At 41.7% G+C, this 20,629-nt stretch overlaps 1 protein-coding gene and 1 non-coding gene across 2 annotated transcripts in view; both read right to left on the reverse strand.

Annotated features, from left to right (window-relative positions):
- Positions 1-248: 248 nt before the first annotated feature.
- ERCC6L (ERCC excision repair 6 like, spindle assembly checkpoint helicase) overlaps positions 249-20,629 on the reverse strand; it is a 31,719-nt gene continuing 11,338 nt past the window's right edge. The window contains exon 2 of the mRNA XM_070291817.1: positions 249-4,301. Within this exon, the coding sequence (XP_070147918.1) occupies positions 641-4,301 (3,661 nt within the window). The 3' untranslated portion in view covers positions 249-640. The remainder of the gene's footprint in view (positions 4,302-20,629) is intronic.
- On the reverse strand, positions 17,465-17,537 carry TRNAW-CCA (transfer RNA tryptophan (anticodon CCA)). The gene has a single exon. It is a non-coding gene; the product is annotated as a tRNA-Trp (tRNA).

The raw sequence follows: 20,629 nt of genomic DNA on the forward strand, positions 1-20,629 counted from the left end.
TGGTATGGTGGTGACTGACGGATGGTCAAATGGTCTGCAAAGGGACTCTAGGGTAGGGCACTAGTGATAAAGCAGCCCAGCACCAGGTACCTTACCCCAGGCTGGCTGTAGTAAACCAACAGCCTACATGCTAGTGCATGTTAAGTGGGTCTTAGATCTGGAATACTAATGACAGACTTCTGCCTAAGTGATTTTTACATGCATTTGTCAATATCAACCATCTCAGTGAAAGAAACTGAATGAAAAATGCTTGAGAAAAGTAACTTTAATATTATTAATATCTGGACTATGATGTACAAAATTGACATTCTCAGAGTAAAATTTAAAATGGCCAGAGTAATGTTACAAAAACTTCTCTAGAAATAACATAGTTCTATTAAGTTTACAGAGTATGCCTAAAAGAAAAATATAAGAATACTTGAGTAAAGAAATATTAACCTAGCGCTCAGAATACCAAAATAGATGTATGATGGAAAGCAGGTAAATACAAAATTTGCAAAAAAAGTTAGAACAAAAACTCACTTTTTGAGTTCTCTCACCTTAAGCCTGAAGGCTTCATGCTCCCAAAGAATCCAATTATGGGAACAAATTACCTCATACTCAAGTTTTGCTCTAAAATACTATAAAACAGGTTTTATTCTCAAGTTTTATTAAGTTGTTTATATAAACTTAAAGTCATGAGCATGACTTCAGGATCTGAGCTTTTTATGTCAAGTGCTTTAACTAAGCAGTCTAAGGCCTCCTGTATTTTTCCACACTCTTTCAGTTCTTTTCCATGCAAGACAAGAGTGTCATAGTCATTCACAGCCTCCATTGCCTCATCCTGGGGAGAGTCAACCAACTGTCCACCAGACAAAGGCTCAGGGTCACCTGGAGAGGTCTCCTGAGCCAGAGCACCAGGCTTAGATGTACTTAATTGACTGGATTTATTTTCTGAAGACAGTGTTTCTCTGGAAGGATCTTCTTTTGTGTGCTCTGGGGCTTCGTCACCGCTCTCCTCTGCTCCTTCCTCCAGATTATCTTCAACAACCTTTGCTTCACTGCTGTTGTCAAGTCTTTCCTCCATATCCTCCACGTGGTCTAAAACCACATTAATAAGAGACCTCCTAGAAGCCAGGGATCTTCTAGAGTTTACAGACTTATTTATACTTTCAGATATTTTAGGTGAAAAGAAACTTCCAGGTGGACTGATGTCATTTTTGGGAGTTGAGGCATCAAATTGTTTTACAGATAAAAATGGGAAGGGAGATGTGTTGAATGGATTTGTGCTTGAAGTATCTTTAAAAGTATGTTCACCTTCGTCATCTGAATCAATTCGTCTGGCTTTTCTTCTGATTTTCACATAAACTATTTCTGGCTCATCATCTTCCTCAGAAAGATCCACACTGAGACATGCTTTGCTATGCACTGACTCTGCTCTGGAATTAGCTGCAGAGCCACACAAGCTATTTTCTTTCTCCACGTGCTCCAAAAACTGACTGGAAAGATTTTGTCCATTGTCTGCAGAGTCTTCCAAGAAAAGATTGAAATCACATGCATACTGTGCTGAAGAGGCTAAAGGTTCCTCTTCCAATTTGGCCTCATTTGTTTGAGCATCCTGCAGTGCACTGTGGGCTGCTGCTAAGTCATCATCAGCTATTTTAATAACAGATACATTCGATTCTGGCCTTTGATATTCCTTTGTTTTGGGATTAGCAGGCGAGGGATTGCAGTGATGTAAAATCTCATCATCCTCTAGTTGATCTAGATTTGGTCCAAGATCAACACTGGCTGACTTGCTAGGTAAATAATTAAAACTTCCCAGAGGGCTCTCTTGCTCTGACTCCTGCATAAACCCCTCTTGTGATGCCTCTTTTTGTAGCGCCATCCCTGATAAAGAGTCAGGGAAAATCTCTTCGATATCTCCACACCCCTTGGGTAAACTAGTGACAAAGTCATCATCAAATGTACTTACACATGGGTGCTTACCATCTTGTGGGATGGTATCATTCATCTTTGTCCTGGAGAGATCTTTCTCACCCTCTTTGGGCAGATCATCAATGATTACGCTGGCCATTAGAGAACTGATTTCTTCTTCCTGGGTGTGATAAATAGGTAGACGAGATGAAGGCTGAGGCTGTGGTTTATTTACTTCGGGATGTTTCTTCTTTGTTTGATATACAGGTTCTCTCAGCCAGATGCCCTCATTCCCCGTTTTTTGTCTTTCCATTAAGAGCTCTGTATTTTGAGACTCGCATTCAACAAGGAATTGAGCTTTCTGAACCCTTTGTTGAATATAGTGAGAGTCTTTGATCACATCAAGCTCTTCTTTAACAGACAGGTCACGTGTGTACATCAAGTCATGGTCTGAGATTCCAGCGATCCTCAAAGAGTGCAGGAAGGCAATATGTTCATCTAGGTTCTTATCAGATCTCCTCTGAGCAGCATGCAAAGACTGAAGCTGCAGCTGAGTTGCAGAGTTCTGAAAATCCTCAATTGTAAAGAGCTCTCTCAATTCTTGTTTACTAAAATATCGGAAAGGGTTCTTCTTATCACCAGTAGTTTGTCTTATTAATGAGTCCTTGAAAACCTGTCTTCTGTATATTTTTTCCTCTACAGTTCCACAAGTGATGAGCCTATAAACTACAACATTTTCTTTCTGTCCAATTCGGTAAACCCTATCCACAGCTTGAGCATCAGTTGCAGGATTCCAGCTAGGGTCAAAGATGACCACTCTGCTTGCTGCAGTTAGTGTTAAGCCAACACCACCTACTTGAGTGGTAAGCAGAAAAACAGAGTAATCTTTATTTTGCTGGAATAAACTAATTCTTTTTTCTCGTTCCACAAGATGAGTAATTGTTCCATCGATTCGCAATATCTTAAAGTGCCTATTCTTTAAGAGACGTTCAATGATGTTTAGAATTCGTCTTGACTGGGAAAACACCAGAGTTTGATGCCCTTCATCTCGCAGTTTCTTAAGCAGGTCCATTAGAAATACCATTTTTCCAGATTCTTCCATCAGTGTATCATCACTTATTTGATCAATATGGTCTACATCTGAGGAATCTTCCCCTTCAATTTCATCCTGAACAGAGAATTTGGCAGCTCCTAGATTCAGCAAACCACAAGCTCGTGCAGATAGCAGCCTAGGATGATCACAGAGCTTCTTTAAGACACCCAGCTCAGCCAAAGGTGAGCGTGTCTCCATTAACAACTCCTTGATATGATCTAGAGACACAAATTTCCTGTATATTTCTTCTTGTAAAGGTACAAGACGTATCCAAATAATTAAATCATTTTTCCTGGAAAGGGAAGGCATTTCACATATGGCACCAACATCTGGACTCTTTTCACTAAGCTGGGCCTCTGGGTTGCTTGACTTTTTCTTCTGTACCTCTTCTTTAGTCCTCCTGAGAAAATAGGGCTTTATGATTGCCATTAAGTTTTCAGATATTTTAAATCCCAAAGCTTTTTCCTCTGGGGTAGCATCCTTCTCTCTTGCTCTAGTAATAGGATTTTCATACTCCATTTTAAAAGTTCTTAATGTTCCTAGCAGGGACCCTTGACAAGCAAAATCAAATAGGGACCATAGTTCTTGTAAATTATTCTGGATTGGGGTTCCTGTGAGGAGGATGCGATTACTGGCAGGGATTGCACGAGCACATATTGCTGACTTGGTAGATGAGGTTTTTATTTTATGTGCTTCATCAAGGATGACATAGTCCCACAAAAACTCTTGGCCATTCAAGCTGGAAAGCTGCTGCCAATTATTGATTAACATTTGGTATGTGGTGATAATGACACCATTCCTTTGCTGAATCCGACAGAGGTTTCTGGTACGTTCATCCTTGCTAGGACCATGAAAGGTTTTGACTCTCATTCCTGGAGTCCACTTGACAAATTCTCTTAGCCATATGCTGATAAGACTGGTTGGCATGATCAGAAGCACATGGTTCACAAGTGAAGCATCAAACATACCAGAAAGGAAAGCAATAATTTGAACAGTCTTTCCTAACCCCATATCGTCTGCCAGAATGCCACCTTTCCTTCCATCCCTATACAGGCTATAGAGGAAAGCTACACCTTCCTTCTGGTACTCATATAGTTGGTTGTGCAGTTCTTGATAAAGCAGCAGGCCAGAGTTGCACACATCTATGAATTCATCATCTCCATGTTCTGCCAACTCCTCCAAGGCTTCCTGTATTTTTTGGATTCTGCTCATCACCTTTTCGTTAGGAAAAATGTCCTTTGCCAAGTTGAAAAGTTTAAGTGCTTCTTCCAGATCTCCATTCTTAGTTGCTTCTTTGGCCTCCTTCACATATCTGTAAAAATAAGGTTTAAAAAAGCTATGCATACATAGAGAGAGACTGATAGGTAGAAGATTAGAAAGGAAACAAATTGAACATTCAGTCTAAGAATGCTTTAGAGTCCATTTTGGAACCCAAACCATAGTTGAGCTTTCAATATCCTCAATTCAGGATGGGAAAGATTAGCACAGAAGATACCAATGAAAGCTGGCATCACTTAAGACACAAATATCCACCAAACCCTGCTAGCAACAACTTCAGGTACTAATTGTAGGAAATAACCAACCTATATTGTGGGAGCATGGAAATAAGAACATACATAAGCACTTCTCAGGCCTTATTTTTCTAGATCTCTGTGATACATTTCACACTGTTGATCACTCTGTCCTTGCAAATCCCTCCCTCCACTGGATTCATATAGATTCCTCCTGGTTTCCTCCCCCATCATTAGCCATTTCCTCTTTGTGTCTTTCTTAGGTTCCTATTCTTCCTCCCCAAAGGCTCAGTCCTAGCCCTCTTCTCACTCCTTTTCCTTTCTCCTTATTGTCTCCTAGAGCTTCCACTCCCACCTATGTGTTCCTAACTCCCCAAACACTTTCTCCAACCCAAGGCTTGCCCTCAAGCTCTAGTCTAGACCCATATTCCAACTGCCTTCTGTACATCTCCACTTGAAAGTTTTACAGGCACCTCCAATTCAATTAATTTCAAATTAAACTTATTATTTCCCCTCTTAAGGCGTGCTTCTCTGTTTGTATGGTAATAAATGACAGTAACATCCACTCAGCCATACAAGCTAAAAATCTGAAGATCATCCTTGACTCCAACCCAAACGAGTGATCCTTGACTTCTCTTTCTAACCACCTCATCCCTTAGCCAACAGTCTCCCAAGCCCTCCTAACTTTATTTCCCAAAAATAACCTGTGTCTTGCTCTCTTATCTCTACCACTACTGTGGTTCAAGTCACCATCATCTCTGGATTGGATAACTGCAACTTCCTACTCATCGGTTTCCCTACATCCACTCTTGGCCCCTCCAACATATTCTCTGCATAGGAGCCAGAGATATTGTCTTAAAACATAAAAGAAATTGTGGGTCCTTTGCTTAAAAGTCTTCAGTGGTTTACAGTTGATAGATTTTGAAAGGGTGCCACAACAATTCACTGAGGAAAGAGTAGTCTTTTCAACTAAATATCCATGTGCAAAAGAATGAAACTGGTCCCCTACCTCACAACATACACAAAAATTAATTCAAAATGAATCAAAGACCTAAATATAAATGCTGAAACCACAAAACTCTTAGAAGAAAGTTAGGTGTAATAGGTATAACTCTGTCATGACCTTGGATTTGGCAATGGTTTCTTAGATATGATGCCAAACACATGTGCAACCAAAGTAAAAAATAAATTGGGCTTCATAAAAGCTAAAAACATTTGTGCTTCAAAGGATGCCATGAAGAAAGTGAAAAGACAACCCAAGGAATGAGAGAAAATACTTGCAAATCTTGTACCTGATAAAGGATTTGTACCTAGAATATATAAAGAACTCTTACAACTTAATAATTAAAAGACAAAGAGGGACTTCCCTGGTGGTCCAGTGGTTAGGACTCAACACTTTCACTGCCACAGCCCTGGGTTCAATCCCTCATCAGGGAACTAAGATCTCACCCCCCCCCCCCGAAAAAAAGACAAGTAACCCAATTAAAATGGACAAAGTATCTGACTATTTCTCCAAAGAAGATATACGAATAGCTTACAACCACATGAAAAGATGCTCAACATTATTAGTCATCAGGGAAAATGCAAACCAAAACCACAATAACACTTCATGCCCATTAGGATGACTAGAATCAAAAAGAGAAAATACCAAGGGTTGACAGCAACATGAAAAAGTGGAAAAATTGAAACTCTATAACACTGCTGGTAGGAATGTAAAATGGAGTTGATGCTTCAGAAATTAGTCCATCAGTTCCTTAAAAAGGTACACATAGAGTTACCATGTAATTTAGGAATTCTACTCCCAGGTATATACCCAAGAGAAATGAAAACATTTGGTCACAGAAAATCTTGCACATGAATATTCACAGCAGTATTATATTATTCACTAAACCAAAAGGGGAAATAACACAAATGTCCATCAAATGATGATATACCAGATAAAAAGGTGATATGCCCATATAAGGGAATACTATGCAGCCATAAAAAGGAATGAAATAATGCTACAGCATGAATGAGTCTTAAAAATATTTTGCTACATGAAATAATAAGCCAATCACTCATTGATACAGAGAACAAATTAGTGGTTACCATTGGGGAGAGGAATGGGGGTCATGGTGGGCAACATAGGGGTAAGGGATTAAGAGGTACTATCAAGTATAAAATAAGCTACAAGGGTATACTATACAACACAGGAAATATAACCAAAATTTTATAATAACTATAAATGGATTATAAGCTTTAAAAATTGTGAATCACTAAATCATACACCTGTAACTTACATAATATTGTACATTAACTGTACATAAAAAAGCCAGTCACAAAAGGGCATATATTTTATCATTCTATTTATATGAAATGTCCAGGTTAGGCAAATTCACAGAGAAAGTAGATTAGTGGTTGCCAGGGGCTGGCGGCTGGGGCATTCATGGACTGGAGAGGGTATGATGGCTGAAAGGTAAGGAATTTCTTTTAAGGGTGATGAAAATGTTCATGTTTGGGATCGCATGTACACCCGTGGTGGATTCATGTCAATGTATGGCAAAACCGGTACAGTATTATAAAGTAAAATAAAGTAAAAATAAAAAGTTAAAAAAAAAAACTAACTGTGGTGATGGGGTGCACAACTCTGTGAACATACTAAAAATTATTAAACTGTACTCTTTTACGGTTTGAGAATGGAATGGTACATCAACAAATCTGCTAACAACAACAAAATCTTCAGTGGCTTCCTATGGCCTAAGAATGAAGTTTAAGCTCTGTAGCCTGGCATTCCAGGCCCTGACTGATACAGCCAGGAAATGCTGATCTCTCTGCCTTAACTTCTGCCACTTCCTGCCTCAAACATTTTCTTTTAACCCCTTATGTCCATCATACTACTTTGTCCTCTAAAGCTTAGCCTCATACTACCTTCCTCTTCTGGACTATACTCTTCTCCAAGCTGACCTCACTTATTCTTTAAGACACTGTTTCTCAATGTTCTGCACAATCTCCTGGCTGCTGCTGCTGCTAAGTCGCTTCAGTCGTGTCTGACTCTCTGTGACCCCACAGATGGCAGCCCACCAGGCTCAGCCATCCCTGGGATTCTCCAGGCAAGAACACTGGAGTGGGTTGCCATTTCCTTCTCCAATGCATGAAAGTGAAAAGTGAAAGTGAAGTCGCTCAGTTGTGTCTGACTCTTCACAACCCCATGGACTACAGCCTACCAGGCTCCTCCACCCATGGGATTTTCCAGGCAAGAGTACTGGAGTGGGTTGCCATTGCCTTCTCCACAATCTCCTGGAGGGCTTGTTAAAACACAGATTGCTAGACCCCCAACATCAGATTTTCTGATTCTGTAGTGAGGCCCAAGAATTTGCAGTTCTACAAAGCTGCTTTAAGATCAGGCCTCACCTGTGGTTCCTCTAGGATGCCTTTCATCCCTACCCTCCCCCATCAGTTGTTCCACCTCAATATTCCCCTATATGTTCATCTCTATCAGTACATTTAGCACACTGTATTAAAATCACCATGAAACAATCTAGCTGTATTACAAATGTATGAAACAACCTCACTGAAGAGGTTGGAGGGAAAATGTGCTGACCTAAGTAACCTAGGAAATGAATGAAGTCTGTAAGAGTAAAACCAAAAGAAACATAAGCATGTACTCTAGTGGATACAGTTGTTTCCCATGGGGGTATGAGGTAAAAGTTCTGATATGAAATGCATGTATGCTAGAGTTAAAGAATTAAGTAAATGGATGGCAGATAATGGGAGCTATGTTTCTCATTGTTGGAATGGGAGTTTACAGACTGGTTAAGAGAAGGTTACAATGATCCAGGCGGTAATGGATCAGAATTAGAAACATCACTATAAACCTATGTTCAACATAAATACAGATCAGTTCAGTTCAGTAGCTCAGTCGTGTCCAACTCTTTGTGACCCCACAGACTACAGCACGCCAGGCTTCCCTGTCCACCACCAACTCCCAAAGCTTGCTCAAACTCATGTCCAAGTCGGTGATGCCATCTAGATAGATAAACACAGATAGTTACAGCTAAAAATATTTATAGATGTGGATATACATGGGTTAGTATATATATAAATACACATATTTCCTCGCTCTATCAGCTAAGAGGGCCTAGAAGCAAGGAAACCCCAGCAGTAACAAGCACATCAAGCACCCAGATCTTGATTTCTAGTACCATTTGCCAATAACAGGACCAGACCTCCTTGGAAAAATGGCATTCTAGGGTTATGGCAAGAAATCTATAAGATGAGCCTGGAGCATGCTGTATTGTCAGAAAGTAAGGAAGTGGTCAAATACAAACAACATCCCACAATGATAGGAGTATGTCAGAGACACAAGTGCCAAATGAAAGAGCTCCCAATGGTCAAAGCCAGAACAATTTGAGCAATATAATAAAGTAGTATTGGGTTATAACTCAAAGTATAAAATAAATATTCATGAGTCCACAGATATATTAGTCCAATATAAATGAGTGAATAAGTATAGGAAATGAGGCAAATCTCCTGTGCAGAAGAATTTCAAATAATTTATACAGATACTCTACCCTCAGGAAAATGAAGCATAATTCCTAATCCTTAACTGTGTAGTACACATAGTAACATCCTTCCAAAGAGTACAGTATGGAAAAGTGCAGTACAGAAAAGAGTACCTTTAAAGTGAAGAAACTGGGAATTTCCTGGTGGGCCAGTGGTTAGGACTCCGTGCTTCCACTGCAGGGGGCACGGGTTTGGTCCCTGGTCGGAGAACTAAGATCCCACAAACCATGTAGTGTGGCCAAAAACAAAACAAAAATAAAATGAATAATCTGGCAAACAGTACCTCAGCCAGGTGACTACAGTCAACATCAACAGTGATAAGTCATGTGGGTAATATGTACCCTTTTTTGGTTTCCCTGATAGCTTAGTTGGTAAAGAATCCGCCTGCAATGCAGGACACCCTGGTTCGATTCCTGGGTCAGGAAGATCTGCTGGAGAAGGGATTGGCTACACACTCCAGTATTCCTGGGCTTCCCTTGTGGCTCAGCTGGTAAAGAATCTGCCTGCAATGTGGGAGACCTGGGTTTGATCCCTGGGTTGGGAAGATCCCCTGGAGAAGGGAAGGGCTACCCACTCCAGTATTCTGGCCTGGAGAATTCCATGGACTGTAGAGTCCAAGGGGTCGCAAAGAGTAAGACACGACTAAGTGACTTGTACTTTCACTTTGATATGATTTAATGAAAAGGGTAATTTACCTCTGTAGTCTCCCCACCCCCACCCCAAAACCAAAAGCCCCAGTCTAAACATAAGAAAGTACACTGACAAATCCCAACTAGGGGAACAGTATACAAACTGCCTGATCAGTACTCCTCAAAATGGTCAAGGTCATCAAAAATACTGGCAAGTCTAAGAAACTGTCACAGGCAAGAAGAACCTAAAGAGACAGATGACAAAACGTAATGTGTCCTAGACAGGATACAAAAAGGATATTAGGCAAAACCTAAGGAAATTCAAATAAGTATGGATTTACTGAGTAATAATGTATCAGTATTAGTTTATCATAATGTACCACACAAATGTAAGATGTTAAGAATACAGGAAACTAGGTTCCGGATATATGGGAACTCTCTGTATTATCTTTGTGATATACTTGTAAATCCAAAACTACTCTAGAATTAAAAGTTTTTTTTAAAAAAAAAGAAAAAAAAAAGTCCATTTGTGGACTTGCCTGTTGGTGTGGTGGATAAGAATCCACCTACCAATGCAGGGGACATGGGTTCAATCCCTCATTCAGGAAGAGCCCACATGACGTGGAGCAAATAAGCCTGAATACCACAACTACTGAAGCTGAAGCTTCAATACTTTGGTCACCTGATGCAAAGAGCTGACACATTAGAAAAGATCCTGATGCAGGGAAAGACTGAGGGAGAAAGTGGAGAAGGGGACGACAGAGGATGAGATGGTTGTATGGCATCACTGACTCAATGGACATGAGTTTGAGCAAGCTCTGGGGGATGGTGAAGGACAGGGAAACCTGGGAGCAGAGAGGAGGTGGGGAGGAGGAAGAGAAGGCTGGGCAGGATCAATTCATTCTCCCTAGGAGAACACAGGGAGCAATTTCCAGGCTGGGAACAACAGGGAGGGAACACATTTCTGCCCATCAACAGAATCTGGATTAAAGATTTACTGAGCATGGCCCTGCCCATCAGAACAAGACCCAGTTTCCCCCACAGTCAGTCTTTCTCATCAGGAAGATTCCATAAGCTTCTTATCCTTATCCCTCAGAGGGAAAATGAAAGTGGTGTTGCTCAGTCATGTCCCACTCTTTGCGATCCCGTGGACTGTAGCCTACCAGACTCCTCTGTCCATGGAATTCTCCAGGCAAGAATACTGGAGTGGGTTGCCATTTCCTTCTCCAGAGGATCTTCCCAACCTAGGGATCAAACATGGGTCTCCCGCATTGCAGGCAGACGCTTTACCCTCTGAGCCACCAGGGAAGTATCCTTTAGGGGGAAGACAGAATGAAAACCACAATCACAGAAAACTAATCAAACTGATCACATGGACAACAGCCTCGTTTAACTCAATGAAACTATGAGCCAGGCCGTGTAGGGCCAACCCAAGACAGACAAGTCATGGTGGAGAGTTCTGACAGAATGTGGTCCACTGAAGAAGGGAATGGCAAAGCACTTCAGTATTCTTGCCTTGAAAACCCCATGAACAGCATGAAAAGGCAAAAAGATAGAACACTGAAAGATGAACTCCCCAGGCTGGTAGGTGCCCAATATGCTACTGGAGAAGAGTGGAGAAATAACTCCAGAAAGAATGAAGAGACAGAGTCAAAGCAAAAACAACACCCAGTTGTGGATGTGACTCGTGATGGAAGTAAAGTCTGATAGTGTAAAGAACAATACTGCATAGGAACCTGGAATGTTAGGTCCATGAATCAAGGTAAATTGGAAGTGGTCAAACAAGAGATGGCAAGAGTGAACATCGACATTTTAGCAAACAGTGAACTAAAATGGACTGGAATGGGTAAATTTAACTAAGATGACCATTATATCTACTACTGTAGGCAAGAATCCCTTAGGGAAATGGAGTAGCCCTCATAGTCAACAAGAGTCCGAAATGCAGTACTCGGGTGCAATCTCAAAAACAATGATCTCTGTTAGTTTCCAAGGCAAGCCATTCAATATCACAGTAATCCAAGTCTATGCCCTGATCAGTAATGCTGAAGAAGCTGAAGTTGAATGGTTGTATGAAGAACTACAGGACCTTCCAGAACTAACAACCAAAAAAGATGTCCTTTTATCATAGGGGACTAGAATGCAAAAGTAGGAAGTCAAGAGATACCTGGCTGCTGCTACTAAGTCGCTTCAGTCATGTCTGACTCTGTGCGACCCCATAGACAGCAGCACAACAGGCTCTGCCATCCCTGGGATTCTCCAGGCAAGAACACTGGAGTGGGTTGCCATTTCCTTCTCCAATGCATGAAAGTGAAAAGTGAAAGTGAAGTCGCTCATTCGTGTCCGACTCTTTCAGACCCCATGGACTGCAGCCCACCAGGCTCCTCCGTCTATGGGATTTTCCAGACAAGAGTACTGGAGTGGGGTGCCATTGCCTTCTCCCAGAGATACCTGGAGTAACAGGCAAATTTGGCCTTGGAGTACAGAATGAAGCAGGGCAAAGGATAACAGAGTTTTGCCAAGAGAAAGCACTGGTCATAGCAAACACCCTCTTCCAACAACACGAGAGAAGACTCTACACATGGACATCACCAGATAGCCAACAGCGAAATCAGACTAATTATATTCTTTGTAGCCAAAGATGGAGAAGCTCTATACAGTCAACAAAAACAAGACCAGGAGCTAACTGTGGCTCTGATCATGAGCTCCTTATTGCAAAATTCAGACTTACATTGAAGAAAGTAGGGAAAACCACTAGACCATTCAGGTATGACCTAAATCAAATCCCTTATGATTATACAGTAGAAGTGATAGATAGATTCAAGGGATTAGATCTGATAGATGGAGTGCCTGAAGAACTATGGATGGAGGTTCGTGAAATTGTACAGGAGGCAGTGATCAAGACCATCCCCCAAAAAAGAGATGTGAAAAGGCAAAATGGTTGTCTGAGGAGGCCTTACAAATAGCTGAGAAAAGAACAGAAGCTAAAGGCAAAGGAGAAAATTAAACATGTAACCATTTGAATGCAGACTTCCAAAGAATAGCAAGGAGAGATAAGAAAGCCTTCCTCCATGATCAATGAAAAGAAACAGGAAAACATCAGAATGGGAAAGACTAGAGATCTCTTCAAGAAAATTAGAGATACCAAGGGAACATTTCATGCAAAGATGGGTACAATAAAAGACAGAAATGATATGGACCTAACAGAAGCAGAAGATATTAAGAAGAGGTAGCAAGAATACACAGAAGAACTATACAAAAAAGATCTTAATGACCCAGATAATCACAATGGTGTGATCACTCACCTAGAGCCAGACATCCTGCAATGTGAAGTCAAGTGGGCCTTAGGAAACATCACTACAAACAAAGCTAGTGGAGGTGATGGAATTCGAGTTGAGCTATTTCAGATCCTAAAAGATGATGCTGTGAAAGTGCTTCACTCAACATGCCAGGAAATTTGGAAAACTCAGCAGTGGCCACAGGACTGGAAAAGGTCAGTTGTCATTCCAGTCCCACAGAAAGGCAATGCCAAAGAATGCTCAAACTACTGCACCATTGCACTCATCTCACATGCTAGCAAAGTAATGTTCAAAATTCTCCAAGTCAGGCTTCAACAGTACATAAACCATGAACTTTCAAATGTTCAAGCTGGATTTTAAAAAGGGAGAGGAACCAGAGATCAAATTGCCAACATCCACTGGATCATTGAAAAAGCAAGAGAGCTCCAGAAAAACATCTACTTCTGCTTTATTGACTATGCCAAAGCCTTTGACCATGTGGATCACAATAAACTGTGGAACATTCTTCAAAAGATGGGAATACCAGACTACCTTACCTGCCTCCTGAGAAATCTGTATGCAGGTCAAGAAGCAATTAGAACTGGACATGGAAACACAGAGTGGTTCCAAATTGGGAAAGGAGTATGTCAAGTCTATATACTGTCACCCTGTTTATTTAACTTATATGCAGAGTCCATCATGCAAAATGCCAGGCTGGATGAAGCACAAGTTGGAATCAAGATTGCTGGGAGAAATATCAATAACCTCAGACACGCATATGACACCACCCTTATGGCAGAAAGTGAAGAGGAACTAAAAAGCCTCTTGATGAAAGTGAAACAGGAGAGTGAAAAAGTTGGCTTAAAACTCAACATTTAAAAAACTGTGATCATGGCATCTGGTCACACTATTCATAGCAAATAGATGGGGAAACAGTGAGAGACTTTTGGGGGGCTCCAAAATCACTGCAGATGATAACTGCAGCCATGAAATTAAAAATGCTTACTCTTGGAAGAAAAGCTATGACCAACCTAGACAGCATATTAAAAAGGAGAGATATTACTTTGCAAACAAAGGTCCATCTAGTCAAAACTATGGTTTTTCTAGCAGTCATGTATGGATGTGAGAGTGGGACTACAAAAAAAAGCTGAGCACCGAAGAATTGATGCTTTTGAACTGTGGTGTTGGAGAAGACTCTTGAGAGTCCCTTTGACTGCAAGGAGATCAAACCAGTCAATCCTAAAGGAAATCAGTCCTGAAAAATCACTGGAACAACTAATGCTGAAGCTGAAACTCCAATACTTTGGCAATCTGATAAGAAGAACTGACTCATTGGAAAAGACCCTGATGCTGGGAAAGACTGAAGTCAGGAGGAGAAGGGGACAATAAAGGATGAAATGGCTGGATGGCATAACCAACTCGATGGACATGAGTTTGAGCAAGCTTCAGAAGTTGGTGATGAACAGGAAGGCCTGGCGTGCTGCAGTCCATTGTGTTGCAAAGTCAGGCATGACTGAGTGACTGAACAACCACAACTACTGGAGCCTGTGCACTCTAGGGCCTGCAAGCTGCAACTACAGAGCCCGCGTGCCACAACTACTGAAGCCAGCATGCCTAGAGCCTGTGCTCCACATCAAGAGAAGCCAGAGCAATGAAAAGCCTGCACACCTCAACAAAGAGTAGCCCCCACTGGCTGCAACCAGAAAAAGCCTGTATGTAATAAGGAAGACCCAGTGCAGCCAAATATAAAACAAAATTTTAAATGGTGACTGTCTGCCTAGACTTCTTACCACCAGCCCAAGACTCATACTTCTGGGTTCTTTCTACCCATCCTCTGAAACATCCACATTTGTCAACCTTCTGCCTGAACCACAACTGGAGTTTACAGTATTTGTTGGACAGCACCATTTTCTGGCTGGGTCAAACCCCTGCTGTCAGCCAAATTACCTTCCCAGTCCCTGGAACACCCTAATTAGCAGATCTAACACTGTATCTCAGTTCTTCCCCTCCACCCTGTCTGCTCCAACAATAAAGTTAGACCTAGGACAGTATTCTTTCCCTATAATGGAACTGGGGGAAAAATGAAACCTGCTTTTTGTAGCACTGCTCTGGATATCTTATTATTTACAAAACTACAATGCTTTCTGTAATACAGTTTGGTTTAGCTACTTAACCTCCAATCCTGGGCTTGGAAGGAAAACATGTCATTTTTACTACTACTGCAATCATGTGTCCATCTATAACACATTGTATTCCTAATGATCTGGAGAACTCAGCTAATAGTTTAAGGGCTCAAATATTTTTTTCCAAAATTGCTCCCCTATTCTCCTTGGGCCTGGTTGGGAGAAGCCAGGACTGCTTGGGAGCCAAGAGGACAAGGGAAGAGTAACCAATTCAGCAGAAAGAACATCCTCTCCAGCAGGACAACAAGGAGAAAAAGAGTGCTAGAGTGTGGGGGGAGAGTGTCAGTTTTTATTTTCATTTACCCATTTAATAATTTCCAAAAGATATTTACATATGAAGCTCTAGTATATTAAAGAACTATTCAGATGCAAAACCATCAACCCAAAAGAGATTTTAATTTCATAGCAAGGGATAATAAAACCTTTTACATTTTAATGATTATACCCCAAATTACATGCTTAGAATATGGTTCCCTTTAAGGAATGTTTTGAAGGACACATAGACTGTATACAAACAACTGCCGGAGAAAGACACAACCATTAAACACAGCCTCTACCTGCAAAGCTACCCTTTCATTGGCAGAACTGCCCAGCTACTAATTCCCTGGATCCTAAACCCACCTGAATATCTTTGCCTTAAAGTAGCCACTTAAAACCATTTCTTCCCAAAAGCACTTTCTGTTTCCCCAGATGCAAAAATCTGCCTCAATCACAGCCAACTAACATCTCAACAATCCCATCCCATCTTCCATCCTTCCATTGCTTGCCTGATCCCTCGAGAAGCATTTCATCTCCACAGAGGGAATGCCAGGCTTACATACTGCAATGTTTTCCTACCGAGAGAAACCAATTAGCTATGGTTTCTATACCATAACTATACTCTCAAAAGCTGCTGCTGCTAAGTCACTTCAGTCGTGTCCGACTCTGTGTGACCCCAGAGACGGCAGCCCACCAGGCTCCCCCATCCCTGGGATTCTCCAGGCAAGAACACTGGAGTGGGTTGCCATCTCCTTCTCCAATGCATGAAAGTGAAAAGTGAAAGTGAAGTTGCTCAGTTGTGTCTGACTCTTAGCGATCCCGTGGACTGCAGCCTACCAGGCTCCTCCATCCATGGGATTTCCCAGGCAAGAGTACTGGAGTGGGGTGTCATTGCCTTCTCCTCCCAAAAGCTAAGCCCCACTAAATACAGCAGTGTTTGCAAATCAGCAACTGAAAAGACACAAACTTAAACTGCAGAGACAAGCACTAGGTTTTCCTTAATCTGGAGGGCCCTTTGCAACATGCCCTATGCTGTTCTTCTGGAATGTGACAAGATAAGGAACTAAATGCAAAGACCCTGACCCAGTAAAACTTTATTGATGTCACATGCACACCAACCAGAAGTTGCTCTTTTCTAACCTGACCACCAGCCACAGGGTATAGAAGCCTGGTCTTGCGAATTTCGGTCCATGTGAGTATAATTATGGCTCTCCTTCCCACAAGAACTCAGTTTCCTATAACCTATAATGGAAAAAAAAATCTAAAAAAGAATATATATACACACACACACATGTATATGAATCACTTTGCTGTGATTTGCTATTTAATAACACAACACTGTAATCAACTATACTTCAATACAAAAATTTTTTAAAAAGAACTCAGGAACTTCCCTGGTGATTAAGTGGTTAAGAGTCCACCTGCCAATGCAAGGGATATGGGTTCAATTCCTGATCTGAGAAAATCCCACAGGCCACGGAGCAACTGAGCCCATGGGCCACAACTATTGAAGCCCATGCACCTAGAGCCTGAGCTCTGAACAGGAGAAGCCACTGCAGTGAGAAGCCCGCACACCAAAACAACGAAGCTCTGTTCACAACTAGAGACAGCCCCTGCACGGCAGTGAAGACCCAGCACAGCCAAGAAAAAAAAAAAGAAATCAGTTCCCCTATCCTGATCCAACCCCCTGATAAGGAGCTTCTTGACACATCTCTATATCTACAGCCCCCATGTCAAGATGCATCACATACAATTCTCAATCAGAATCAATAAGTCATGTGTGGCTGACATAAAAATTGCAGATGACCTGAACGCCAGTATTGGAAACTGGCCCATTAAAGCCTGGATCACAGAATTAGCTTGGGAAGATGGCTGCCTTTTGGCCTTACTTCCAGGGTGATCGTTTTAATCAAAGTGGAAAATAATTTATCATAATGTTAAAGTGAAAGTGAAGTCGCTCAGTCATGTCCGACTCTTTGCGACCCCATGGACTGTAGCCTACCAGGCTTCTCCGTCCATGGGATTCTCCAGGCAGGAAGAATACTGGAGTGGGTTACCATTTCCTTCTCCAGGGGATCTCCCTGACCCAGGGATCGAACCGGGGTCTCCTGCACTGGAGGCAGACGCTTTAACCTCTGAGCCACCAGGGAAACCCATCATAATGTTAGGTAGGAAGTTAAGCGTGAGCAACAAGGGGTGACCTAGCTGAAAAGGATGCAAGCTGATCTCTAAACCCCATCCCAGACACACCCAGAAGAGCTCAAAGATATGCTACAAAAATAAACACAGACTTTTCCAACTACTGCACATGCGCCCTAGGCACACAGTGGATACAAACTAACCACAGGGGCTTCCTCAAGTAACCTTAGGCAGCTAGAAGCCCATTCATAAATATTTACACATATATACATCTGATTATAACAGACTGAATTATGGTAAGACATGCACAACAAAGCCTATTGTTATGTAACTTGCAACTGTCAATCGGCCTTGAGCATATGCCTATTTCCATTCCCTTTCTTGATTGGTGGTGGGTATAAGCCCTATTTTGCACAGGGCACAACCAAAAGGAGGAGAGTGAAGTATAAATAGGGAAGCCAAGAGAGATCATCACAATGTTTACACAGGTGTAAACTGGATATAACTGAGCGACTTCACTTTGACTTTTCACTTTCATGCACTGGAGAAGGAAATGGCAACCCACTCCAGTGTTCTTGCCTGGAGAATCCCAGGGACGGGGGAGCCTGGTGGGCTGCCGTCTCTGGGGTCACACAGAGTCGGACACGACTGAAGTGACTTAGCAGCAGCAAGCGTTTCTTGGTATGTAAATTTTACTTCAAAAGAAAAAAACCCTAAAATATTGAAATCTAGTTAATGCTATAGGACTTCCCTGGTGGTCCAATGGTTAAGAATCTACCTGCCAAGGTAGCGGGCAGGGGTTCAATCCCCGGTTCAGAAAGATTCCACATGCTGCAGGGCAACTAAGTCCGTCAGTTTAGTTCAGTCGCTCAGTCGTGTCTGACTCTTTGCGACCCCATGAATCGCAGCACGCCAGGCCTCCCTGTCCATCACCAACTCCTGGAGTTCACTCAGACTCGCGTCCATCGAGTCAGTGATGCCATCCAGCCATCAAATCCTCTGTCGTCCCCTTCTCCTCCTGCCCCCAATCCCTCCCAGCATCAGAGTCTTTTCCAATGAGTCAACTCTTTGCATGAGGTGGCCAAAGTACTGGAGTTTCAGCTTTAGCATCATTCCTTCCAAAGAAATCCCAGGGCTGATCTCCTTGAAGTCCAAGGGACTCTCAAGAGACTTCTCCAACACCACAGTTCAAAAGCATCAATTCTTCTGCGCTCAGCCTTCTGCACAGTCCAACTCTCACATCCATACATGACCACTGGAAAAACCATAGCCTTGACTAGACGGACCTTAGTTGGCAAAGTAATGTCTCTGCTTTTGAATATGCTATCTAGGCTGCTCATAACTTTTCTTCCAAGGAGTAAGCGTCTTTTAATTTCATGGCTGCAGTCACCATCTGCAGTGATTTGGGAGCCCAAAAAAATAAAGTCTGACACTGTTTCTACTGTTTCCCCATCTATTTCCCATGAAGTGATGGGACCAGATGCCATGATCTTCGTTTTCTGAATGCTGAGCTTTAAGCCAACTTTTTCACTCTCCTCTTTCACTTTCATCAAGACTATAACTATTGAGTCCTCGTGCCCTAGAGCCCATGCTTCACAACAGGAGAAGCCACCACAATAAGCCCACACGTTGCAAATAGAGAGTAGCCCCTCCCTGCAACTAGAGAAAGACTGAGCCCAGCAACAAAGACCCAGAGCAGCCAAAAATAATACATAAATTTTTAAAAATAAAAATAGTTAATGGTATTATGCTGAAGTAGGAGGAAATATCCTGATGTCTACAAGTTACTTTGAAATGCATCCAAAAAATAAGATGACTTGGTATAATAGATATGTGATAAAATAAGTACAGTGAAATATTAATAATAGAATCTGGGTAGTGGGTCAAAAAAAAGAAGGGGGCCACTTTGCCCATAGGCTGCTGCCTCTCAGTTCAAAGGCTCACAAAACGGAGACATAATACACGACAATGTGGCTTCTCACCTAAGCACCCTAATGCAGCTGTTTTCACAGGGCACCAACAACCTCCATACTAGCAAATCAAATGGTTATTTCTTGGTCTTTCTTGACCTTTGTGCTGCATTTAAAGCCACTGACCACCATCTCCTTCATTAAGTTTTCCCTTCTCCTTGGGTATAGTGGTATACAACACTTTCTCCTGGATTTCTTCTTACCTCTCTAATCATTCCTTCTCAGTCTGAGTCTTGAATTCCTTCCCCTCTGCCCATCCTCATATAGACGTTGGTATTTCCGAGGATCTTTGTGTTGTCATTGCCCTTCTGACTCTATGTACTTTCCTCCAGAAGATTTTATCCACAGCAGTGGCTTTCTATTGGATCGAACAGTATCCCCCCAAATTTCACGTTGACCTGGAATGTATGAATGACCTTACTTGGGAAAATAGGGTATTGGCAGATGTAATCAAGTTAAGATGCAGTCACCCTGGATTAAGGTGGGTCTTAATCCAACATGACTATTGTCCTTATAAGAGGTATATTGCACACAGAGAGACAAAGTGGAGAACGCCATGTGAAGACAGATGCAGAGAACGCAGCGATGCTTCTACATGCCAAGGAATTCCAAGGATCATCAGCACCACCAGAAGCTAAAAGCAGCACAGAACAGATTCTCTCTCACAGCCTCCAAAAAGACACTAACCCTGCTGACACCTTGATTTCAGACTTCTGGCCTCTGGAACTATGAAAGAATAAATTTCTGGAGAATTTTTTGTTGTGGTGAAATCTATGTAAGATGAAATTTGCCATTTTAACCATTTTAATTGTACTTCAATAGCATTAATTACATTCATCATGTTGTAAAACTATCACCACTATCTATTTCTAAAACTTTTGCATCATCCCAAGCAGAAACTCTCTCCATTCCCTCCTGCCCAGCCCCTAATAATCTCTATTCTACTTTCTGTCTCTATGTGAATTTGCCTATTCTAGGTATCTTATACAAGTGGAATCACACAATATTGGTCCTTTTGTTCCTGGCTTATTTCACTTAGCATAATGTTTTCAAGGTTCATCCATATTGTAACATCTATCACAAGTTTACTCATTTTCAAGTCTGAATACTCCACTGCATGGAAACCTATTTTA

This window comes from Ovis canadensis, chromosome X (assembly GCF_042477335.2).
Source record: "Ovis canadensis isolate MfBH-ARS-UI-01 breed Bighorn chromosome X, ARS-UI_OviCan_v2, whole genome shotgun sequence".
In the NCBI taxonomy this organism is placed as follows: Eukaryota; Metazoa; Chordata; class Mammalia; order Artiodactyla; family Bovidae; genus Ovis; species Ovis canadensis.